Source organism: Cyprinodon tularosa, unplaced genomic scaffold (assembly GCF_016077235.1).
Source record: "Cyprinodon tularosa strain WSP-4 unplaced genomic scaffold, ASM1607723v1 ctg533, whole genome shotgun sequence".
NCBI classification, from domain to species: domain Eukaryota; kingdom Metazoa; phylum Chordata; class Actinopteri; order Cyprinodontiformes; family Cyprinodontidae; genus Cyprinodon; species Cyprinodon tularosa.
In genome coordinates, this window is record NW_024039267.1 from 398072 (window position 1) to 424296 (window position 26225).

General features: G+C 39.6%; 1 protein-coding gene across 1 annotated transcript in view; it reads left to right on the top strand.

Moving 5' to 3' along the window:
- Positions 1 to 26225, top strand: part of lrrc34 (leucine rich repeat containing 34) — a 33797-nt gene that overhangs the window by 2267 nt on the left and 5305 nt on the right. The window contains exons 2-9 of the mRNA XM_038304376.1: positions 320 to 447; positions 13788 to 13900; positions 13971 to 14035; positions 14138 to 14218; positions 15950 to 16078; positions 16149 to 16244; positions 16319 to 16473; positions 24343 to 24498. Of these exons, the coding sequence (XP_038160304.1) occupies positions 320 to 447; positions 13788 to 13900; positions 13971 to 14035; positions 14138 to 14218; positions 15950 to 16078; positions 16149 to 16244; positions 16319 to 16473; positions 24343 to 24498 (923 nt within the window). The remainder of the gene's footprint in view (positions 1 to 319; positions 448 to 13787; positions 13901 to 13970; positions 14036 to 14137; positions 14219 to 15949; positions 16079 to 16148; positions 16245 to 16318; positions 16474 to 24342; positions 24499 to 26225) is intronic.

Below are 26225 nucleotides of genomic sequence, written 5' to 3' on the forward strand. Positions count from 1 at the left end.
GAAGAAAGTTTCTTTATGATGGAGGTCTCCATTTTTCTGGCTGTTTCTCTCCACTGTTACTGCATGCTTTTTTTAAATGAAAATCTGCAGCAAATTAAAGATTAAATATTTTATTTAATGTTTTTAATACCAATTCTAGTCATAAAGTTTTTCTTAAACAATTTTTAACTGAATATTGACTGTTTAAAAAAAACATTGAACATTTATACATTTATCTCTGAGGACGACCACAGGTCATCAAGAAAAAGTATATTTTGACTTAAACATGGTTCAAAACAGCAGAACCTTACTAGGCCTGTTCTTGTTGTCATAGTAACAGGGATCCGAGCAGCCGTCCGTCATGGCTGATCAAACTATTTCTGAGTCTTACAAAGATGTTTGCGGAAAACACGGGATCAGAATAAACCTGTTTGTTTTAGAAAACTTACAGAAAATGTCGACAACAAGGTAAGGATATGGTTCAGAGTTAAAAGATTTGTGAAATGTAAAAGTTAAGCAGGACGGTTGATCAGCATCTTACGACGGTGTATTAACGGCCAGGCATGAGAATAAAGCCTTAAAATGACCAGAATAAAGTCCTAAAATTAACAGAATAAAGCCTTAAAATATGGTGACCAAACGTCCGTATTTCCCGGGACATATCCGTATTTCACGTCCTGTCCGGGGCGTCCCGGGTTTTTTTTTAGAAAGTGAGGAAATGTCCTGATTTCACTGCGCACGACGCTCCGTGTGACGTAATCCCTGAGCCGCGTCAGTGCGGGCAGCCCTGTTCTTAATCAGAGGCTCTGTTCGAAAACCTGGGCTGCATCCTCCATAGACGCGGTCTACCTAGACTGGATCCTTCGAAGTCCTTGAAAATAAGGAGGCCGGAAGAGTTTTCGCTGTAAATTCGAACAGGTCTACCCTCCGGCGGGTTTTACCGCTGTATGCTCTGTTGCTTAGCAACCGTGAATGTTGACACACAAAGCAGGAAAAGAATGAAAACCGAAGTTTTCAAAACTGTTTGTTTATTTTTTAAAAAGTTAAAGTGAACAAAGACTACACTCACAAGAATCCAGAGTGGAATAAAGGTTCCAACCACCGGGAGCAGGAACAAATCAAATCAAATGTAATGATAGAAACCTTAGTCAGTTAAATAACCTGCTGCTGTCATTCTGCACATCTCTGATGTTGCTGCTATTTTCAAATATCCATTACTGTAAAAATGTCCATAGCTGCATATTGGTTATTAATTCTTCAGTTTTATATTGTTAAAACACTTTACAGAATTTTATTTTTTATATTTTTACTCTTCCCTATATTATTTTACATTTTTCTAAGGTTTACATTTTTCAGAATAAAGTCCTAATATTACCAGAATAAAGCCTTAAAATTACCAGAGTAAAGCCTTAAAATTACCAGAATAAAGTGTCATGATGGGTGTCACAGAGAGTAAGCCCAAGATGCAGAACACACACGGAAGCACTGGTAAAAATCCAAAGAGTTTATTAAAGGCTCAAGCATATGAATCACAGTTCAGGCAGGGGACTGATTCGCTGGGGTCTGTGCGGGGAAAGGGAGATGGCTGGATTTGAGCTTCCAGCTCACTGCAGGGAAACAACAGGGGAAATCCACATGGGAACCTCTTAGGGAAACTCCACAGGGGAGTCGACAGGTAGCATCCACGTAGACTTCTAGGGTTGGCTCACCAGGGCAGATTAGCAGGTTAGCTTTCCTAGAGCGTCAGGCTTGGGACTGGCTTCCTATGATGCAACTCTCCCAGAGCTGTAGGCCAGAGACAGGTTGCTAGAGAGACAGTTCTTCCAGAGCTTCACAGGGAAACAGGAGGTTAAGCTCATCCAGAGCTTTCACGAGGAGACAGGAGGTTAAGCTCATCCAGAGCTTTCACGAAGAGACAGGAGGTTAAGCTCATCCAGAGCTTTCACGAAGAGACAGGAGGTTAAGCTCATGCAGAGCTTCACGAGGAGACAGGAGGTTAAGCTCATCCAGAGCTTTCACGAAGAGACAGGATTCCTGTGAGGCAGAGACAAGGAAGAATTAGAATCTGATCTCACACTAGAGATAACAAAGATTCATCTGTAACAGAGGTTCAGGAAGCTAACCAACTAAGATCAACACTGCGGCGTGGGATCAAGGTCAGGCAGGAGCTTATAAAGGAGAGGTCTTCTAATGAGAGGATTAGGAACAGGTGTGCAGGAAGGTTCCAGCTCCAGAAGACCCACAGCGCATCCTGCTGGAGACAGAGGGTAATCTCCAGATCCCCACAGTAACTCCAAACCTAAGGGAAAAACAAAGAGAGCAGAAGAGGATCCTCGGCGCCCTCTGGTGGGCAAGCCTGAGGATCCCAACATAAAGTCCTAAAATTACAAGAGTAAAGCCTTAAAATTACCAGAATAAAGCCTTAAAATTACCAGAATAAAGTCCTAAAATTACCAGAATAAAGTCCTAAAATTACCAGAGTAAAGCCTTAAAATTACCAGAATAAAGCCTTAGAATGACCAGAATAAAGCCTTAGAATGACCAGAATAAAGCCTTAAAATGACCAGAATAAAGTCCTAAAATTACCAGAATAAAGTCCTAAAATTACCAGAATAAAGTCCTAAAATTACCACAATAAAGCATTAAAATTACCAGAATAAAGTCCTAAAATTACCAGAATAAAGTCCTAAAATTACCACAATAAAGCCTTAAAATTACCAGAATAAAGTCCTAAAATTACCAGAATAAAGCCTTAAAATTAGCAGAATAAAGTCCTAAAATTACCAGAATAAAGTCCTAAATTTACCAGAATAAAGCCTTAAAATTACCAGAATAAAGTCCTAAATTTACCAGAATAAAGCCTTAGAATGGCCAGAATAAAGCCTTAAAATTACCAGAATAAAGTCCTAAATTTACCAGAATAAAGCCTTAAAGTGACTAGAATAAAGCCTTAAAATGACCAGAATAAAGTCCTAAATTTACCAGAATAAAGCCTTAAAATTACCAGAATAAAGTCCTAAATTTACCAGAATAAAGCCTTAGAATGACCAGAACAAAGCCTTAAAATTTCCAGAATAAAGTCCTAAATTTACCAGAATAAAGCCTTAAAGTTACCAGAATAAAGTCCTAAAATTACCAGAATAAAGTCCTAAAATTTCCAGAGTAAAGCCTTAAAATTACCAGAATAAAGCCTTAGAATGACCAGAATAAAGCCTTAAAATGACCAGAATAAAGCCTTAAAATCACCAGAATAAAGTCCTAAAATTACCAGAGTAAAGCCTTAAAATTACCAGAATAAAGTCCTAAAATTACCAGAATAAAGTCCTAAAATTACCAGAGTAAAGCCTTAAAATTACCAGAATAAAGTTCTAAAATTACCAGAATAAAGTCCTAAAATTACCAGAATAAAGTCCTAAAATTACCAGAGTAAAGCCTTAAAATTACCAGAATAAAGTCCTAAAATTACCAGAATAAAGTCCTAAAATTACCAGAATAAAGTCCTAAAATTACCAGAGTAAAGCCTTAAAATTACCAGAATAAAGCCTTAGAATGACCAGAATAAAGCCTTAAAATTACCAGAATGAAGTCCTAAATTTACCAGAATAAAGTCCTAAAATTACCAGAATAAAGTCCTAAATTTACCGGAATAAAGTCCTAAAATTACCACAATAAAGCCTTAAAATTACCAGAATAAAGTCCTAAAATTACCAGAATAAAGCCTTAAAATTACCAGAATAAGTCCTAAAGAATTACAGATTTATAAGAGCCTTAAAATTAGCCCGAATTAAAGCCTTAGATTGACCAGAATAGAAAGCCTTCTTAAAATTACCAGAATGAAGTCTATAATTTACCAGAATAAAAAGTCCTAAATTACCAAATAAAGTCCTAAAAATTACCACAATAAAGCCTTAAAATTACCAGAATAAAGTCCTAAACATTACAGAATAATGCCTTAAAATTACCAGAATAAAGTCTATAATTACAGAATAAAGTCCTAAATTTACAGAATAAAGCCTTAAAATTACCAGAATAAAGTCCTAAAGTTTACCAAGAATAAAGCCTTAGAGATGGCCAGAAGTTAAAGCCTTTAAAATTACCAGAAATAAAGTCCTAAATTGACCAGAATAAAGCTGTTGGTGCTATTTATTCGTCTATTGTCTTTCAATCCATTTGAATTGTGTTAATCCTAAACTTAGATATATTTTGTTATTATTTACAGACTCTAATTTCTAGGTTAAATTGTTTGCATTTTTGTGCATCCTGATTGTTTGTTGTTTTATTATTTTCATTATTTTATGTAAAACAGGAAGAAATGTGGGCGGTCCATTTCTATAATTGTTGGAGCCTGGGTCAAGGACAGCAGGCATTTGGTAAGTTAGGGGACCCTAGGGGTTTTTACCGTGCAGAAGAGAGGTAACAGGGCAATGGAACAAGTTTGAACTCTGTAATGTGACAAAGTATAGGAAATAAATCATACTAAACATCTACAAGTTTGGACTTCCACTTCTTTTGCCTTGCGTCAAGGGAAAAAACGTGACCCAGTGCCTATAGTGGCTTATTGGAAACTTAATTGGATTGGGTTTGGTTTGACTCAAACAATTGCACTACATCAAGTAAAACCCACCCGTGGATCAAGTAAAAACAGCCCTTGTGGAACCAAGTTAAGGAACCACCCAATGGACCCGTAATAAAGGAATAACCTCTACAATCAACTATGCTGATTTATGGGATTCAAGGATTCCCTTCAAACAAAAGGGTTTTGGATCATCTTTGATGAGTAATTCAGCGACTCGAATGCCAGACTTGGATGGACACGTTGTCACTCATTCATCAAAGCTGGTATGTGACAATATTGTTTCAGCTATAAAAGGGAAAATAGTGAAAATATGGAGTGTAAGGGACATTATTCACCTCCAAAGACTGAAATGAGATGAGTTGATGTAGATACAAATTGAGGGCGTTTAATTGGATCAAGCCGTGGAGCCGACGCCACAACATAGGAAATGTTAGGTTCACAAGAATTATCTCTTTAAACGAAAGAGATACGGTTTGTTGCTTTTTTGTGGATTATTCGTGGACTTGACGCTTTAAATGTTTGAAATGATTCAAAGAATCCTGCAAAAATGTCTGATGTAAAGAGCAAAAGAGGAATGACACCCAAGGACGTCACAAATAAAGAACATCAAATTTACACTCAAAAGGGTTTGGAGTTTTATATAAAAAACATGTCAAGAAAACGAAGTTTAAAGTGTAAAACAAGCTTCAAAATGTATGGAGTGAAAAATCTCTGCATTAATGACCTCACATGAAAATGTTAAGAAAAGTGGCTTACTGACTTGCCAAGTTTATTAAATGCTATCCAAGAAAGCAATGATTTACACGAAATCTCTTTTAGGTTTTGCCGTTGCCAGAAAGAGAGTTAAAAGACAAACTGTGTATTTTTAGTCCCTAAGTGACGACCTTTCTCTGATTTTGTGGACAAATGTAAAGGTTTGGTTGACAGAAGCAGGTGATCCATATATGAACAGAATAACTGATGTTGATGATCAGGTTGTTGAAAGATCCTGTATGAAGATAAATCCTGAGAAGTAATGTTTCTATATTACAGAGCATAAAGCCACGTTCGAAAAAACATCTTCACAGCAGTGCTCGGGGCTTCATCCACCTCTTCTTGTCTAGCATTAAAGCTGCGGCTGAGAAAAGGCGCCAGCGCTGATGGAGAGCACTCGCCCGCGTTGGACAGAAAACATATGATCGAAGCTCAAGAGGAAAACCTGGGAGAAAGAAAAAAGGCAAAAGTTAGACCTGGAAACAGAGTTGCACGGCAGCAACTAACGCAAAACTTAATGTATTTAAAAATAGAATTCATCAGTTGCTATTCTAAACAATCGATGGGATGAACTCTTATTTGAAAGAGCACAAGAAGAAGCACATGCCCCTGCTAAATCCTCTCGCTGATGAGTTTGTTTTTGAAAGAAAATGAAAAGTCTTCATCCAACGTTCCCTGTTGTCAGACTTTTTAAACAAGGGAGAGAGACAGAGACTCAACTTCAAATGGATCAGATGAGAGTTAAAGGTTGATTCTTCAAACCTCAAAGCAGAGAGTCAGACGCAATTTCAAATCTCCATACTTTGACTGAGACTGTCAGAATGAATTGTGAACATTCATGCAAGACAAAATGACATTGCAGCCTTACTAGTAAAACAAAACTTATCGTCTGTTCTCCCATCCAGAAACATCCCTGTGTTTGATGGGGACCCCCTACAGTACAGATCATTTATGAATGCCTTTGAGAACGGAGTGGAGGCTAAAACTGACAACTGCAGCGACTGTTTGCACTTCCTAGAGCAGTTCACCAGGGGGCAGCCTAAAGATCTCGTGCATAGTTGTCAACACTTAGCTTCTGAGGAAGGTTATTCCAAAGCCAAATATCTTCTTGAAGAACATTTTGGAAATGAAAATAAAATCGCTTCTGCGTATATGGAGAAGATTATGAGTTGGACACCAATAAAAGGGGATGATGTGAAAAGTCTACAATCATTCTCTCTTTTTCTTCAAGGTTGTTCAAATCTGACACAACAAATTGTTTACATGAAGGAGTTGGATTTACCTTCAAATATGAGAACAATTGTCCTGAAACTTCCATATAAACTGAGGGAAAAATGGAGAGTTACTGCTTATGAGCTACAGGAGCAAACTGGTCACCGAGCATTGTTTACTGATCTGGTTGCTTTCATAACAAAGGAAGTAAAAGTAGCATCAGATCCAGTGTTTGGCAATATCCAAGACCCACCAACAGGGAACAACTCCAAAGTTCCAAGTTACAGCAAGCAAAGAAAAAAGGGAAGCAGTTTTGCCACTAATGTCAGCACAATTCCAGAAGCCAGAACTCACTCAACTGAAAACAGGACCAAGTCTACTGTTCTTCACAGCTGCTTGTTTTGTTTACAAAGAAATCATCTACTGGAAAACTGCGTGCAGTTTAAAGCTAAAATGCATCGGGACAAGTTGACTTTCATTAAACAAAAGGGGATTTGTTTCGGTTGTCTGAAAGTTGGTCACACAAGCAAAGACTGCAGGAGTCGTTTGGATTGCAATGTGTGTCACCAAAAGCATCCAGGGGTTCTTCACATACAGCAAAAGGAGCCAGGAGCCTCTTCAGAACAAAGCCAACAGACAACAAGTTAAAGTTAAAAGTCAAAAGAGCAACAAAGTTGTGCAAACTTATGCATTTCTTGATCCAGGAAGTTCAGCGCCTCCAGAGCCTCAGAAGGAGATTTGAAAAGGATGCTGAGTACAAGGAGGAATACACTGCATGTGTAAACAACATGCTGCAGCAAGGACATGCTGAGGCTGTACCAGCAGAGGACCTACAGAAAGGTAATGGACAACTGTGGTACATTCCTCATCATGGAGTGCATCATCCCACAAAAGGAAAGTTGAGAGTTGTATTTGATTGTGGATCAACCTATAAAGGAGCATCACTGAACAGTCAGCTTTTACAGGAACCTGACCTCACAAACTCTCTGGTTGGAGTTCTCATTAGATTTAGAAAAGAGCCTGTTGCACTAATGGCTGACATTAATGCCATGTTTCACCAAGTTTATGTCTCTGAAAAACATGTCAACTTCCTCCGTTTCCTGTGGTGGCATCATGGTAACACATCAAAACCTGCACAGGAGTTCAGGATGTTGGTTCATTTGTTTGGAGCAGTGTCTTCACCCAGCTGTGCAAATTATGCTCTGCAAAGAACTGCTGATGATAACGCACAACAGTTTCCAGCTGAAGTGGTTGATACTATCAAAAATAACTTTTATGTGGATGACTGTTTAAAATCTGTTCCCACAGAAGAGGATGCAATTCACATGGTGAAGAGGCTGACGGACCTCTGCTCTAAGGGAGGATTTGTGCTCTCAAAATGGGTAAGCAACAGTCGCACAGTGCTCATGTCCATTCCAGAGGAAAGGAGAGCAAAAGAAATTAAGAATCTGGATTTGGACACAGATGAACTTCCGGTCGAGAGAGTACTGGGTTTACAGTGGAGCATCGAAACAGATGAGTTCAAGTTCAGAACCTCTGTGCAGGACCGCCCACAGACCAGAAGGGGCATTTTGTCTGTGGTTAGTTCACTATATGATCCCTTGGGAATCCTAGCTCCCTTCAGTATGCCAGCTAAACTGCTGCTACAAGAACTTTGTCGACAAAACTTGAAGTGGGATGAAGTTATTCCCCATTCTCTTTGTAGGAAGTGGCTCGACTGGCTGGAGGACCTCCAGCTGATCTCCAGTTTTAAGGTGGATCGTTGCATCAAACCAAGCTGCATCAGGAAACCAGACAAAGGACAACTTCATCATTTCTCTGACGCAAGTCAAGACGGCTATGGAACAGTGTCATATTTAAAACTGGAAAAGAATAACATCTCACATGTTGCTTTCATTCTAGGAAAAGCAAGAGTTGCTCCTATGAAGCAAACAACAATTCCCAGGTTGGAACTGACCGCTGCTGTTCTTGCTGTCCGAGTCAATAAACTGCTGCAAAAGGAGCTGCAAATACAATTGGAAAAACCTGTTTTCTGGACTGATAGTACAACAGTACTAAAATATATCTCCAGTGAAACCAGAAGATTTCACACCTTTGTTGCAAACAGGATCTCTGTCATCCGAGAAGCAACAGATGTGAATCAGTGGAGATATGTTTCCTCCAAGGAAAATCCTGCAGATGATGCATCCAGAGGCATGAGAGCTGAGGAGTTCATTAAATGCAGGAGATGGATAAATGGGCCTGAATTTCTCCACAGATCAGAAGAGGAATGGCCTAAACTGGATGTGGATCACCATGCAATTCCTGCAGATGACCCAGAGGTCAAAAGGGACCTAGCCGTGAGTGTTCTTGTAAAGGAGTCACAAAATCCTACAAGCTATCTGATTCATTATTTTTCATCTTGGACAAAGCTTAAAACCTCTGTTGCCTGGTTTTTAAAGCTGAAAAACATTCTGATGCTGTTGCAACAGAAAAGGAAGGAGTTTGCTGCTGCAGACCTAAATAAAAATGAACCAGAAAAGCAAAACAAAGCCCTAGACAAGCAGATAGACAGATTCAAGACCACTCTGAAGAAAGAAAATCTGACTCCTGAAGACTTGGCCAAGGCAGAACTAGCCATTATTCAGTTTGCACAACAACAGAAATTTACAACTGAACTGGCTTTAATCACCAGTGGCCTTAAAGCAGTCTCTAAGAGAAGTTCTTTATACAAACTCGACCCAGTATTGGATGCTGGAGTCCTCAGAGTGGGTGGCAGGTTGAATAAATCAGCCATGCCTGTCGAAACAAAGCATCCTGCAATTTTGACAAAGGATATGCATGTGTCTACACTGATTTTACGCCATATTCATCAACAGTTGGGACATGCAGGAAGAGCTCATATGCTGTCAAGATTAAGACAAAAATACTGGATAATAAATGCTAATTCAGCTGCCAGAAAAATCATTTCTCACTGTGTTGTTTGCAGGTGTAACAGAGGAAAGTTTATTGAACAAAAGATGGCAGATCTGCCAGAAGAAAGAGTCCTGCCAGCCACCGCTCCTTTTACAAATGTTGGAGTGGATTACTTTGGTCCTGTAAGTGTTAAAAGAGGACGAAGCCTCCTGAAAAGGTATGGAGTTCTGTTCACTTGTTTCACCAGCCGTGCAGTGCATCTGGAAATGGCCTACACCCTCGATACAGATTCCTGTATAAATGCAGTCCGCAGGTTCATCTGTAGAAGAGGCCCAGTTTCCACCATCAGATCAGACAATGCCACAAATTTTGTTGGTGCAAATCGAGAGCTGAAAGAGAGTTTAGCTGAACTGAATCATGCTAAAATTCAAAATGCTTTTGTGCAGGATGGAATTAAATGGAACTTTAACATCCCAGCAGCATCTCACCAAGGTGGAGTTTGGGAGCGTCTGATTCGTTCCATAAGAAGTATTTTGGTTTCAGTTCTTAAAGAGCAAGTTTTGGATGATGAAGGGCTTCAAACAATTTTTTGTGAAGTTGAAGCCATATTAAACGACAGACCCATCACTAAAGTTTCCGATGACTCAAATGATCTTGAGGCACTAACATCCAACCATTTGTTGTTGTTAAAAACCAAACCAGTTTTGCCACCAGGATTGTTCAATCAAAAGGATCTTTTTGTCAGGAAAAGGTGGAAACAGGTGCAATACATGGCAGAGCTGTTCTGGAAAAGATGGCTTTCTGAGTACTTACCTCTGATGCAGGAAAGACAAAAATGGACAAGAACTAAACGATGTCTCACTCCTGGAGATGTTGTCTTAATTGCAGACTCTACAGCTCCAAGAGGAACATGGATGATGGCCAAGGTCTTGAGTGTAAACCAGGATGCAAAAGGCTTGGTCCGCTCTGTGCGATTACAAACAAAGACCAGTGTTCTCGAAAGACCCGTGACCAAACTTGTTTTGCTACTGGAAGCATCAACCTGAAGAATTAAGGACATGTTTGAGGGAATAGCTCCTTTTTCTTCATTTGTAATTGTGACAGTATTCACAATTAGGGGCCGGAGTGTTGGAGCTATTTATTCTTTATTTCTTTATCCATTTGAATTGTGTTAATTCCTAAACTTATATATTTTTTGTATTATTTACAGACTTAATTTATAGGTTAATTGTTGCATTTTTGTGCATCTATTTTTTGTTGTTTTATTATTTTTCCTTATTTTATGTAAAACAGGAAGAAATGTGGGCGGTCCACTTTCTATAATTGTAGGAGCCTGGTAAGGACCAGCAGGCATTTGGGTTAGGGGCCTATGGGTTTTTACCAGTGCAAGAGAGGTAACAGGGCAAGGAAAGTTTGAACTCTGTAATGTGACAAAATATAGGAAATAAATCAACTAAACATCTACAAGTTTGGACTTCCACTTCTTTTGCCTGCGTCAAGAAAACGTGACCCCAGTGCCTATAGTGGCTTATTGGAACTTAATTGGATGTTTGGTTTGACAAACAATTGCCACTACAAAAGCCTTAAAATGACTAGAATAAAGCCTTAAAATGACCAGAATAAAGTCCTAAATTTACCAGAATAAAGCCTTAAAATTACCAGAATAAAGTCCTAAATTTACCAGAATAAAGCCTTAGAATGACCAGAACAAAGCCTTAAAATTTCCAGAATAAAGTCCTAAATTTACCAGAATAAAGCCTTAAAGTTACCAGAATAAAGTCCAAAAATTACCAGAGTAAAGCCTTAAAATTACCAGAATAAAGCCTTAGAATGACCAGAATAAAGCCTTAAAATCACCAGAATAAAGTCCTAAATTTACCAGAATAAAGTCCTAAAATTACCAGAATAAAGCCTTAAAATTACCAGAATAAAGTCCTAAAATTAACACAATAAAGCCTTAAAATTACCAGAATAAAGTCCTAAATTTACCAGAATAAAGCCTTAAAATTACCAGAATAAAGTCCTAAATTTACCAGAATAAAGCCTTAGAATGACCAATATAAAGCCTTAAAATTTCCAGAATAAAGTCCTAAATTTACCAGAATAAAGCCTTAAAATGACCAGAATAAAGTCCTAAATTTACCAGAATAAAGCCTTAAAATGACCAGAATAAAGTCCTAAAATTACAAGAATAAAGCCCTAAAATTACCAGAATAAAGCCCTAAAATTACCAGAATAAAGTCCTAAAATGACCAGAATAAGCCTTAAAATTACCAGAATAAAGTTCTAAAATTACCAGAATAAAGCCTTAGAATGGCCAGAATAAAGCCTTAAAATTACCAGAATAAAGTCCTAAATTTACCAGAATAAAGCTGTTGGAGCTATTTATTCTTTATTTCTTTATCCATTTGAATTGTGTTAATTCCTAAACTTATATATTTTTTGTATTATTTACAGACTTAATTTATAGGTTAATTGTTGCATTTTTGTGCATCTATTTTTTGTTGTTTTATTATTTTTCCTTATTTTATGTAAAACAGGAAGAAATGTGGGCGGTCCACTTTCTATAATTGTAGGAGCCTGGTAAGGACCAGCAGGCATTTGGGTTAGGGGCCTATGGGTTTTTACCAGTGCAAGAGAGGTAACAGGGCAAGGAAAGTTTGAACTCTGTAATGTGACAAAATATAGGAAATAAATCAACTAAACATCTACAAGTTTGGACTTCCACTTCTTTTGCCTGCGTCAAGAAAACGTGACCCCAGTGCCTATAGTGGCTTATTGGAACTTAATTGGATGTTTGGTTTGACAAACAATTGCCACTACAAAAGCCTTAAAATGACTAGAATAAAGCCTTAAAATGACCAGAATAAAGTCCTAAATTTACCAGAATAAAGCCTTAAAATTACCAGAATAAAGTCCTAAATTTACCAGAATAAAGCCTTAGAATGACCAGAACAAAGCCTTAAAATTTCCAGAATAAAGTCCTAAATTTACCAGAATAAAGCCTTAAAGTTACCAGAATAAAGTCCAAAAATTACCAGAGTAAAGCCTTAAAATTACCAGAATAAAGCCTTAGAATGACCAGAATAAAGCCTTAAAATCACCAGAATAAAGTCCTAAATTTACCAGAATAAAGTCCTAAAATTACCAGAATAAAGCCTTAAAATTACCAGAATAAAGTCCTAAAATTAACACAATAAAGCCTTAAAATTACCAGAATAAAGTCCTAAATTTACCAGAATAAAGCCTTAAAATTACCAGAATAAAGTCCTAAATTTACCAGAATAAAGCCTTAGAATGACCAATATAAAGCCTTAAAATTTCCAGAATAAAGTCCTAAATTTACCAGAATAAAGCCTTAAAATGACCAGAATAAAGTCCTAAATTTACCAGAATAAAGCCTTAAAATGACCAGAATAAAGTCCTAAAATTACAAGAATAAAGCCCTAAAATTACCAGAATAAAGCCCTAAAATTACCAGAATAAAGTCCTAAAATGACCAGAATAAGCCTTAAAATTACCAGAATAAAGTTCTAAAATTACCAGAATAAAGTCCTAAAATGACCAGAATAAAGTCCTAAAATGACCAGAATAAAGTCCTAAAATTACCAGAATAAAGTCCTAAAATGACCAGAATAAGCCTTAAAATTACCAGAATAAAGTCCTAAAATGACCAGAATAAGGCCTTAAAATGACCAGAATAAAGCCTTAAAATTACCAGAATAAAGTCCTAAATTTACCAGAATAAAGTCATAAAATTACCAGAGTAAAGCCTTAAAATTACCAGAATAAAGCCTTAAAATGACCAGAATAAAGTCCTAAATTTACCAGAATAAAGGGGACAGTGATTGGCCTACATGTTCTGAATGCTGGCGTACCATAAATAATAAATAATGAACAGTTTAGTTTGTGCCTTCAACTCATTGCCCACAGGAAGACGTTACATGGTTATAACCTAACAGAATATCTTCAGAACGGCTCCAAATGACACAAAACTCATATGGGTGAGTAGAACATGATGTAATAACGTAAAATCAAGGGACCAATGTAAAAAAAAAAAAACGCGTTCCCCTTTAACACCACACTGCTCCCTGGGCGCCACACAATGGCAGCCCACTGCTCCCCAAGGAGATGGGTTAAATGCAGAGAAAGGATTTCCCCATTGTGGGAAATAAAAAGGGATTTACATTTTATTTAAAGATGGAAGAGTTTGGGACCAGTAATCATGTTCAACCATCCAAAGCTGAGTGAGGTGAAGGGAGAGACATTAACTAGGATGACAAAAAGCTTTAATGTGAGGAAAAGAAGAAATAAATGGATCAGAGGAGGCTCCAGTTCTTTATCCATCCTGTCCTGGTTTTCTGTGTAACAGGAGCCCCTGCCTGAAGCTAGTCGGTAACAGCAAGCAGGGAGGCTGTCACAAACTCTGTGACGATGACGTCTTTGCTCTGTCAAAATGCCTACATAGCAACCGGACTGTTACAGGTGATCATCCAGGTTTAGATCAACAGAACTTGAACTCCACATGTTGTTTTAACCGTTTTTATCTGAACAGCTCTGGATTTGAGTTATAATAATGTAGGTGACAGAGGAGCTGGACACCTGGCTGACCTTTTAGAGGTAGGCAATCAGGAAGAGGTCAGTTATGAACCAGGTCTGGTTTCTAGAGGAGCAGGGTCTTCAGGTTTTTGATCCATAAATGTTGTTGTTTTTTGTGAACAGGATTCAGCTCTGCTCTATCTGGACCTGACGTTTAACAACATTGGATCAAAGGGGGCTGAACTCCTGTCCATCTGCCTGAAGGTCTGTCAGGTTCTCCAATAGTCAGATCACTCTCCTCCATGCTGAGGTGGTGGACCTAATTACTGGGGGGTGCTGGGTTTAATGATGCTGTTCTCATTGAGCACTAGCTAAACATACAGTTAACAACCTGGAAATGTGAAAAGTTATTTTCAATGTTCTCCAGGTCTAAATGTTTGTTCTCAGTCTTTCTTTATTACATCTCTGCCTCATACTGGACCAGTCTTCCTAGCTTTCTGAGGTTTGGCTTTATTTCTTAGTGTTATTCCATTCTAGTGTCCTTTAATCCAGTCTTTGTCCTTCCTGCTCTCCTGCCCTCCATGGTGTCCATCCTACTATCCTACTGTCCTTCCTTGTGTTTTTCCCTTGTTTCCTGTCCCTCTTCTTGTTCTTTCTTTCCTCATGTTCTTTCTTTTTATCTATTGTCTCTCATTGAGACATTTTGTGTTCCTTTATTTCTTGAGTGTTTTTTCTCTTTGGCTGTGTTTCAATGTCCGGCTATAGGGCACTATATAGTAGTTACGCTATTTTACACGAGTGTCCAAACGGTTAGTGGCACCTTGAAAAGGAGTGTGCATCCATGGTCACTAGACGAGCAGATAGACCCCCCCCCCCCCTCCCAGAATACCTTGCAAGAGATTTCCCTCAGCAAAGCATCATTGTGTTTGTTTTTTTGGCGAGAGCTCAAGGATGATGCAAGAACCATGCGTGGAGGCGGAGTAACGTGACCAACAGGGAGCAAAATGTATTGATCACCTGACTGAGTGGTCAGTTAACTGAGTTCACTATAAACTCCACTATATGGTCCAGTGATATATAGTGATAGAGTGGTTAGAGGTTAGTGGTTAGGGCGGACGTTTGGACACATCTATTTTCTTCTTCCGTTCTTCCTTTCCTTCAATGTCCCCTTCCTCATCCCTACTGTCTATCCTTGTTTTCTTTATTTCTTAATTTCCTTCCTTCCTTCCTTCCTTCCTTCCTTCCTTCCTTCCTTCCTTCCTTCCTTCCTTCCTTCCTTCCTTCCTTCCTTCCTTCCTTCCTTCCTTCCTTCCTTCCTTCCTTCCTTCCTAAATTAAACCCTTAAATATTTCCTTACTTCCTTTCATCCCAGTTGGTATCCTTCACCCTTTCCTTCCTTCCTTCCTTCCTTCCTTCCTTCCTTCCTTCCTTCCTTCCTTCCTTCCTTCCTTCCTTCCTTCCTTCCTTCCTTCCTTCCTTCCTTCCTTCCTTCCTTCCTTCCTTCCTTCCTTCCTTCCAAAATTAAACCCTTAAATATTTCCTTACTTCCTTTCATCCCAGTTGGTATCCTTCCTTCCTTCCTTCCTTCCTTCCTTCCTTCCTTCCTTCCTTCCTTCCTTCCTTCCTTCCTTCCTTCCTTCCTTCCTTCCTTCCTTCCTTCCTAAATTAAACCCTTAAATATTTCCTTACTTCCCTCCATCCCAGTTGGTGTCCTTCATCCTTTCCTCCTCACCTTCATTGCCCCTCCTTACACTCTTGCTCTCCTTCTGTCAGGGTTCAAGATTTAAAGCCAATCAACATTTTGTATAAATTAATTGAGGAATTTTGTGCTCATGTTTTAAATGGGAAATGGACTCTAATGAAAATCAATTAATCCATGAATTCCCTTCAACAATATGATAAATCCCTGCAGGATAATAAATCATGAAACAAAATAGTTTCCAGATGCTTTATTTGAACTGCTTAAACCTATTATCCCTCCCTGTGCGTCTGCAGGCTAACAGCAACCTGGTCTTCCTCAGGCTGTCTCTGAATAAGGTCGGTGAAGTTGGAGCCCTCCACCTGGCCCACATGCTGCCGGTAAACTGGAGCCTGCGGGTGCTGTATCTGGACCAATGTGACCTGGTAATCAAAGGCTGAGACCCACAGTCTGTTCTCATCAGCCCATCCTCTGACCTTCGCTCTGTACCTGCAGGATATTTCAAGCCTGATTGCCTTTTGCACCTCGATTGAAAACAACCAGACTCTTCGTCTTATTGACCTGAGTCGACCACTGCAATTGAGCCTCCAGGTACAAACCTGCCAAGCAGCAGACAGGAGGTTCAGGTTTAGACCATCAGAAACCCAGATGTGACTCTGTTTCAGGAGGAGTGGGCCACACACTTTTCTAAGATGTTTGCTGTGAACACCAGCCTGGTGGAGCTCCATCTGGGGAAGATGGGCTTAACAGACACGGGCATGGAGAGGCTGGCAGAGGGCCTGAAGCGGAACCACACCCTGCGCTACCTGGACCTGCGCTGGTAGGGAGGGCAAAAAGTGCTGACCCAGTCCTTAATGTGTTTGAAGAAGCCAGAACTCCATTTTATCAGTGGCAATTTCTTTTTAAATATTAGGAGGCTAGAGCTGTCCTGTAAATCTCGTAAAATTATTGGCAAAATATGCATTGTCAAACCTCATAAACGTAGTCATTAAAGATCATAAATATGAGCTAGAATGCACCTGATTTCATGGGTATGTTGCGCATTAATCAGCTGTTTTTTGAGCTCTCAGATGCAATCTCCCCTCTGCTCTACAGCGGCAGGACGCTGCCTGTCAGCCGCTATGAGAAACCCCTGCTGAGGTTTAGGAGGTAAGCAGTGAGAAAGTAGAGCTCTGATTGGATAAGACGCCAAAATATGACACTTCCAGTGAGGCTAAACCTCTTAGGGGGATCTATGGTGCGGGGGCGGGTCATGGAGCTGGCTGTTCGGCTGTTCGTTTCTGGAGTTTATTATTGCAGAGCGTTTCACAACAGCTATTTTCACCCATTGTAGTGATGTTTTTTATGTGTTTCAGTATTTGTTGATGTAATACCTGATGTTTGGATTTAATTAACATAATTTAGCCTCCCTTGTTTCAGCGAGCAGCCACCACTGCCATGTGGTCGTCTGTGTCTAAAGCTCTCATTTCAGTCTTCATTTCAGGACATTCTCAGGAGAAACCTATTAGTTCTGAGGTCTTTGGAAAAAAAAGCAGCTCTTTCTTTTTCCCATGATTCATTGCTTGGTCAGGAGCATTGATCAGGTTCGGACAACAATGAGGCAGAGAATTAGGATTATGCTACGTTCACACCGGACGCAGCAGGCGCAGCAGAAGCAGCGAGTTTACATGCAAAGTCAATGGTTAACGCGCGTCAAGGCGCAGCAAAAGGTCCCGCAGCGCGTTTTGAGCAGCAGGCGCAGCGCGTTTGAGCAGCTGAAGCAGCGCGTCAGGAGTATTGTAGCATCTGACGCATGTGACGTGCTGCAAACGCGCTGCTGCTCGAGATGGAAAAATTGGATTTTTGCTGCTCGACGCGCCGCGTCAACCAATCAGAGAAGCTGATCTGGGAGCTGGCCGTGAGAGAGACACATCGCTGATGACACAGAGCGCTGTGATCACTCCTCTTAAACAGTTTATTGACGCCTAAATTAACTTAAAATGCCGAAATCTGCCAGCAGAATATGTTCGCTTTTATTATCCTGGTGCCTGCAGTTTGGATTATTTAGATGAAAGCCACCTTCCAGCTGCCGTGGTGAACCGCAAGGAGGCGACCCGGCCAGAGGCTGCTGCACCGCAGGTATGTGGGGGTCTGAGCGGCTCCGACAGAAATAATATTGTAAGGCAGGATGATAATCTGGATGAACTGACTGCACTGATTACGTTTTCAGGTGTATTTTCTCACTTAAAAACATATTAAAACTACTTTATTCCCACTGATCACAGCAAATATAGCTGCAAGGCAGAGAAAGGATAGAGTAGCTCCGCCCAACGCGTGTCAGACACACTTTTGCACCGCGCAGCCAGAGCAGCAAAGCTGCTTCAGCCGCGCGTCAGAACTAACTGGTACAAGCAGCAAAAAGGAAGCAGCAGACGCGATTTTGCTGCTCCTGCTGTGTGAACGTAGCATTAGAATCGAACATCTTAAGCTTTCAGTGACCTAAATTAATCTTCGAAGATATTTTGAGGTGAGTATGTATCTTTGTTAAATATCTACTCAGTTTTTTTTAGACTTCTACGGAGCCCCTCTGATGACATGGTCAAAAAAAATGTTTAATTGTGGCCACGAAGTAGTATTTCGTGCGCACTAAGTAGTATTTCGTGGCCACGCAATAAGTATAACGTGCGCACGAAATACTACTTCGTGGCCACGCAATAAGTTTATCGTGCGCACGAAATACTATTCCGTGGCCACGCAATAAGTTTAACGTGCGCACGAAATACTTATTAATAATATTAATATCATTCCTGGACAACTGGGTAAGCAAATCGAGCGCGCCTTCTCTAAGGTCTAAGGCGCGCTCGATTTGCTTACCCAGTCGGTCTCCGCCAGTCACGTGACATTTGTTGCTAAGACGCTATTTTAGGTGGAATAGGCGTAGTGTAAACAACCGCAGCATAGCTAAACGAAGGACTAAAGGCCCGTTTACATAGCAGCCTGTCCAAGATAAGTCATTACAGTTAACATTAGCCTGAAAACAGGGGCGGATTTATGGCTATTATTAATAAGTATTTCGTGCGCACGTTAAACTTATTGCGTGGCCACGGAATAGTATTTCATGCGCACGTTATACTTATTGCGTGGCCGCGAAATACTACTTCGTGCGCACGAAATACTACTTCGTGGCCACAATTAAACATTTTTTTTGACCATGTCACCAGAGGGGCTCCGTAGAATTCTCTAAAATATGAAAAAAAATAAAAATATTAGTCCTTTGACGCTGAGCCTCATGTATAAAACTTGTCTGCACACAAAGAACACACAACACAATGTTTAATGCGAAACTAAGGATGTATAAAAAACTAAAAATAAAATAAAGCAAATAAAGATAAAATTATTAAAAATAAAGACCTAATAAAATAGAAAAACGTTGTGTTAAAGTGTGCCGTGGCCAAGCACTAAAACGTACCCGTTAAAATGACACAGGGCTCTAATATAATTATATACACTAAAAGAGCATCAAACCTGATGTTTCTCATTGAGTTTGAGCTTTTATGATTTGAAAAATTAACTTTATTCATTTTTTTTATCCTTATACAACACTGTTACACATCTAAACAAATGATGCAAACAGCCTCAGTTGGGTATAAAGTGTAAATATTCAGAGGGGCGCTAAGGAGTGGACAATTATTGGTGTCCCTTAAAAAAGAAAAAACAAAAACAGTCAGAGAATTAACTGGAAACTGACAAAAGTAAAAAAAAAAACGATAAAAAAAGATAAAAATTATATGATTATGAACAAATGAAAGTCAGACACTGATTTCCACCCATGCTTCAACTAGATTTTTTTTTTTTCATTTTTAAAAATAAATTCATGAAACAGGCTTGAACAAAAATGATGTTATCCCTAGAAAAGGCCGAAAATAATGTCATCAGTGTCAGATCCATTGTTGTTTGAGCCACAGTGGACTTAATGGGGGACGACAAAGGAGGATAAAAGCATTGCTTAAAACAAATCATAAAAGAGCCAGACTGGAATTTACTAAACTCTGTGTTGACCAGCCACAAAGCTTATGGTAGAAGTCCTATAGACGGATGAGGCAATTGAAAATCAGCTCTATGATTACACAAGGAAAAATGAAACATGACAAGAAAAGATCACTGTCCCTACTGTGAAACATGGAGGAGGCTCTGTTATGCTCTGGGACTCCTTTGCTTTATCTGGTACAAGGTTATTTAGTCTCTGCACGGTCCAATGAAATCTCCAGACCTCTGAGGGATTCTACCCAGTTTCATAAAGCTTGCTCTCAGTCGCAGGTCATGGGTCTTCAACAGGGTCATGAGACAAAACACACAGCTAGAAAGTTTCCTCTTAGCCAAAAAGGGCAAAGACACTGGACTGAAAAACGCTGCTGAAAAAGGCAGCCTTTAAACCTGAGACACAGAATACCTGCTGAGAGGAGCAGAAGTCACACTGACAGTTACAGGAATGGGTTGATTGCAGTGATTTTAATCATTCTGTTGAAGTGTGATTAAAAATCAATGTCTTACTTTGATTTGTTCATTTTCATAGAATTTTTATTTATTACTACTTTTGTCAGTGTCACGTGTTCGTCAGGAGGCCAAGTAGTCTTGGAGGTGGGACCCAAACCAGTTAAAAGAAGAACATGTTTCTAAGGGCCGGATTTATCAAGATCCAATTTTGCGTGCAGTAATTTGCGCTCGCAAACTGGAATTTTGCGCGAGGGGCTGAACCATGGTTTGCAGGTGATTTAACAAGAGTGATTGCGTAACTGGTGGCAGGTGCAAAACTGTTGGAGACACCCTATTTAAATGATGGTTTTGCACGTTTTGTGGTTTGCGGCAAAGTAGTTTGTACAAACTAGTGCATTAAGAAATTTTAATCTTACAGTGACAACCCCTCCAAAAAAAAAAAAAAAATATATATATATATATATATATATATATATATATATATATATATATATATATATATATATATATATATATATATATATAACCATATAAACTTTGGCAACCTTTATTCCCTAAGGTGGTATGTGGCTGAATTTCTACTTCACTGCAGTAAAAAAAAAACAGGTGTTTTGTATTGGCCTGTAGAAAAATGCACATACCAAATGGCTCACAAGAAGTGACTGTGGATGAGATTACTGCGCGTACGCATCCCCGCAGCATTGGCATGTTGCTCCACATGCGCAGGGGGGAGGTCGGGGTTCTCCGGTAGGGCGTCAGGGCGACATGGCATTTAGAACGTCGGACAGCACTTCTGAAAAACGAGATTGGGAGATCCCAGATGAAAAAAAGTGCAATGCTGCAAGGAGTTTTGTGATATCTGGTATTGCGTGGGTCCTCCTTGTGGCTGGCTCCAAATCTATTCGGAGTTCCCCCAACAGCTCCAAAATGGCAATGCTGGATAAACGATGTTTTGATGATCGTTTCCTTGTTCATTCCAAAAATATTCACACGGTGTGAAAAAATGCGTTCTCTGCGTCTCCTTGCTTCATTTCCATGTCTCCTTCTTGCGACAATAACCGCTGCCATGTGTGCGCAATTACGCATACAGACCATTTGCACCTTCTTTTGAAACGTGTTAAATATAGAGTCAGATACCGTTAGCAAAATTGCTTTCAGGTTTAATAAATCACTTTGCGAGTGCTAAATTAATATATTTACATGTTCTCCTCCCACAAGACGCACTTTTGCGTGTAAACGCCCCATATTGCATATTCATTGCAGAAAAAGTACTAAATGGATAAGAGGCGCTATTTAGCACGTTTTAAAGACCAAATCCTTTTAGCGCGCTGTTGATAGATCAGTTTGTACATTTTTTAGCGTGCGCAGTGAAATAGCTCACGTTTTTATACACGCAAACCTTTGATAGATCCAGCCTTAAGAGTTTTCAGCTAACAAGTCTTTCATTTTTTCTATAAATAATCAAAACTTAATGTAGAAAACACCATACATGACTTCAAACTTTTCAATCCATGCGTTTCCCTTTTAGGTTAAGCAAAAACAAAATGTTGTAAAGTGAAATCAATTTACCTTTTTAAAAAAAAAGGAAACAAGATGTGGCCTACCAAAGAACCACACCCCATATACCCACTGCACCCAAAACCACAAAAATAAACCAAGCTACAAAACTAGATGCTGCGTTTAACTGTTATTTTAGCCAGTATACAGGTAATGATGACTCATTGTTACAGTCAGATTCCATTTATTTCTGCTACCATTGTGACAGTGGTTCTTTGAAACAGGGGAGGCTCAGTTGAGTTCATTAAATCCAAACGTCACAGACTCTAAAATCATTAACAAATGTAAAACAAAGGGTGAAAATAGTTCACCCTGAGAGGTTCCATACTTTCCTATTGTTCACATGTATCGATTCACAATTTGAATCCAGGAAATGATTTCCAATCTAATCTAATGGAAAGCATTTTCATGACAAAGGTCTGCATGTATTTGTGATGCACATGCATGTCTCAAAAAATGGTATGTTGGCTCATCTCAGGATTCCCTTACAAGTACTATGATAATGATTATAATAATACTAAATAATAGCTGTATTAAGCAGGCTTTGTGTGTGAGGGCAGACATCTTTGCACTTTTATCTCTTTATTTATCGTCTCATCGTCCTGAATTGTTTTAATCATTCAGTGTGACTCACTACTATTCCCATCGGTGATTCGTTAAATATTACAGTGAGAAGCATTAGGGCTGAAAGAATAAATCCTCATTTATCGATTATTAAAATAATTGTCAACTAAAATGGTATTCTAATCATTAGCTGAAGTAATGGTACACAGACTCTAAAATCTGCCCTTTCCTGAACCTATTTTCAGCAGCAATTCAGACAACACTTGTCAGGTCTACTGTAACACCTAAAATGCTGTAAAACAAGGAAAGAAAGGCACACAGTCAGAATTCTTTTTACTTGCGAGGAGAGTAGGAAGAGACATGCAGGTACATCTCCACCCCACTCTGCCGGTCTTCAGCTTTGTCCTTGCTATTTATTAAAGTCAGAGGGGGGGTCCCTAGTTACACAAGCTGAGGTTGCGCTAAAGGAATAGGAAACAAGAAATACAATTCAATTTGCAGCCTCAGTGAATAGGTTAATTTGCATTTAAATGTCTTGCAGTCAAATGGCCTGAGAACCTCCTGGTTTTGTTAAAGGAATAGTACACCCAAAACATGATTAGCCTTCATTTTCTACTCACCCCCATGCTGAACAACACTCTGGAGTACTTTTTTGATATCTCAAATGCATCTGGAGATCTGGGAGGCTTCTTGCTGTCTGCTGACATTCAAATAATGGAGGTCTATGGCGCCCGAGACAGAAAGGTCCATAAAAGTCCACAAAAAACGTGTCAATATTCCTCCATACTGCTCGTCCAATGTATTCCAAGTGTCCTGAGTGGGTAGCATCCAGAATTTACTCGAAACGAAGTCATTTAGAATGTTTTTAGAGCATAAACAGTAGTGTATAGGATTTCCTGAAAGCGCGTTCACGATTCTACGGAAGCCGGCAGACCAAACCAGATGAAAGTGCGCATTCAGCGTCTGCTCTGCCGATAATGCAAGCGTAGAAGAAGAAATGTGCTGTTTACCTGTGCAAAGAAAGAAACAACGAAAGAAAAATGTCTGAGGACTTCAGTGTTGAGGAAGAGCATGAGTTCTTTGCCGAGCTGAATGCGCTGGTTTAGTCTGCCGCGGTTTCCGTAGCGTCGTGATCGCGCATGTGCGCGCTTTCAGGAAATCCTATACACTACTGTTTATGCTCTAAAAACATTCGAAATGACTTTGTTTCGAGTAAATTCTGGATGCTACCCACTCAGGACACTTGGAATACATTGGACGAGCAGTATGGAGGAATATTGACACGTTTTTTGTGGACTTTTATGGACCTTTCTGTCTCGGGCGCCATAGACCTCCATTATTTGAATGTCAGCAGACAGCAAGAAGCCTCCCAGATCTCCAGATGCATTTGAGATATCAAAAAAGTACTCCAGAGTGTTGTTCAGCATGGGGGTGAGTAGAAAATGAAGGCTAATCATGTTTTGGGTGTACTATTCCTTTAAGCCTGAGCAATACTTCCTGATAGTTGACCTATACTGCTTGTGCAACACCTCTCTGGAACAGTAATATGTCACACATTATACATCATAAGAACAAACATTAACTATCTTATACATAATTATTCCAACAACACTCTACAAAGAATATAAATATTTTCCATTTATGATTAAAAGTCTTTGTATTGGATACATATCATTAAATGCATATGCACATAAAATGTGTATTTTTTTACTATTTCATACATGCAATAAAAGTTTTTCTCTGCATTACAAACATTTGTTTAGGAATATTGTTTTACTGTACGTGCAGGTTGCACATTGGTTAGCGTGCACGATCCATGTGCCTTAGTCCTCGACGTGGCTGACCAGGGTTTGAATCAGACATGTGGTACTTTGCTCTCTCCCCCTCTCCCATACCCCCTTCCCTGTCAGCCGATTTTGTACCGATTTCTCCATACTGCCGAGTTTTATTATGAAAACTATCTGAATTTTGTTTTCTAATAGCAGAAAAGTAGCAAAACTCAACTTTTTCTGAATTAAACCATCTGGTTTCCTGCATGCAACAAGAAAAGATGGAGCAGGATCCTGAATCCCACCTCCTCCTGTGATCTGTGCAGTAACCGTGTTTCCCATGATGGTGCTCTGTACCTCGCCTCGGTGCTGAAAGAGAAAACGGCCATCGAGATCCTGAATCTGTCCATCAACTGCATCGAGGACGTCGGCGCGGGTTACCTGAGCGACGCCATCTCCAGGCCAGGATGTGTCCTAAGAGAGTGAGTCCACATCTAGTCCTGCATCTCAACCAGTGGCGGCCGGCCCATAGGGGGCGCTGGGGCACCGCCCTCCCTGATAAGAAGAGAGAAACGTAAAATATATTTTTAGAAATTAACTCATAAATGTCAGTTTTACTCTCTAGACTGTGTACCTATAAGCAAAACAAATTATATAAACAACATTTCGCTATCTACTGTCATTCATTTGTGGATTTCCACAGACAGACTCCTACCGTCTCTGTTCTGGGGGCGCTGATCAGACTGACCCACATTTGCAGAGAATCTGTCAATCATGTACTTTTGCTAGGTGAATTTAATGGCCAATCAGCATCTCGGAACTTTATGGTATTGGGGCGCTGAAAATACTGCACTTTTACAGGCTTCTGAACCCAAGCGCAGGTGCAGACAATTAGAGGGAAGATGGCGAACGTAACGACCAAGATGCAGCTTCCACCAAATTCGGTGAGATCCTTATTTATCTACCCGTTTGCCAGAAGAACATCCCTGTTGTAGGATGGTCATGGTTATTGTGACTGTGACGAATCCACCTCGTCGCTTAAAACATCCTCTAACTTTGCGCGCCACACACACATTCCTGTTATACTGTGTTTGTGAGGACCAATTCACTCGCGCTGAGACCAGTAGCTCCATGTAGTGATGTGCAAGTGAAGCCTCATGAAGCAATGAAGCTTTCCAACGCAAAGTGTTAAAAAAAGTTCATTACTCGATGCTTCATTCATCACTCACTAGTGACATCTGCTGGTGAAACTGTAACAGCCTTGTAACTCAGTTGGATCATACTTCCAAATATTAGGAAATGCAATATTGTCACAAAGTTTTCACCAAACTCATGTTTAGTAAGAGGAGAATCCTATTCAATTGTCATGTTTTAATTATTAAAATGATTTGTAGCCAATCTAATCCTTGACCATCAGTGGTGGTGTTAGGTTTTCTTTTATGTCATGGACTTATTAGACAATGAAGATGTGTTACTTTAATGTATTGAGAACTGAGACTCTGTGTACTTTGAGCTTGAAACTTGCTTCCTTAAAGACAGAATGTGTTTAAAATCATCTCTTCCTAGGAGTTCTAGTTCTGATTCTTAATATTAAGTTACACATAGAGTTTGCCTCTTCTAATGGCTTTTAGTCTGGTTTTGATGTGTGATTCTGATGCATCTCCTGATTAAACAAAAGAAAATATAGAAATTTCTGGATTTTAGGTTTAATTGTTTTTATTTAGGAATAGGACTTTTTTCACTGTTTCAGGTTGTGATCTGTCATCTCATAATACTCCCACATATGAGAGGTTTTTCTCTTTTTTGACGGCTCCATTTCAACCACTGCTGATGAAAACTGTTCTGCTGATACCAAACCACCTACTACAACCCACGAAGCAACAGGATTCATCGCGCTTTTATTTTGAATACCGACACGCAAAATGAAGCAGTCACGTGACCAATGCAATGCGAGGCCTCGTTTGTTGCCAGTCACGTGGTTTTCAACAAGACAACACAGGCCTCGAAGCGGGGCTTCATTGACACGCCCCCTTATTACTCGGTACAAGCCTCGAAGCCTGGCTTCAGATAGCCCATCACTAGCTCCATGAACTTAAAACACACAAGCTGTTCCTGGTTACCTGCTGGCGTATTGAGGGTGCACACTTAATATTTCAGTGGGGTTAGCCGTGTGTGTGTGTGGTATGTGGGGGGTGTGGGTGTGTGTGTG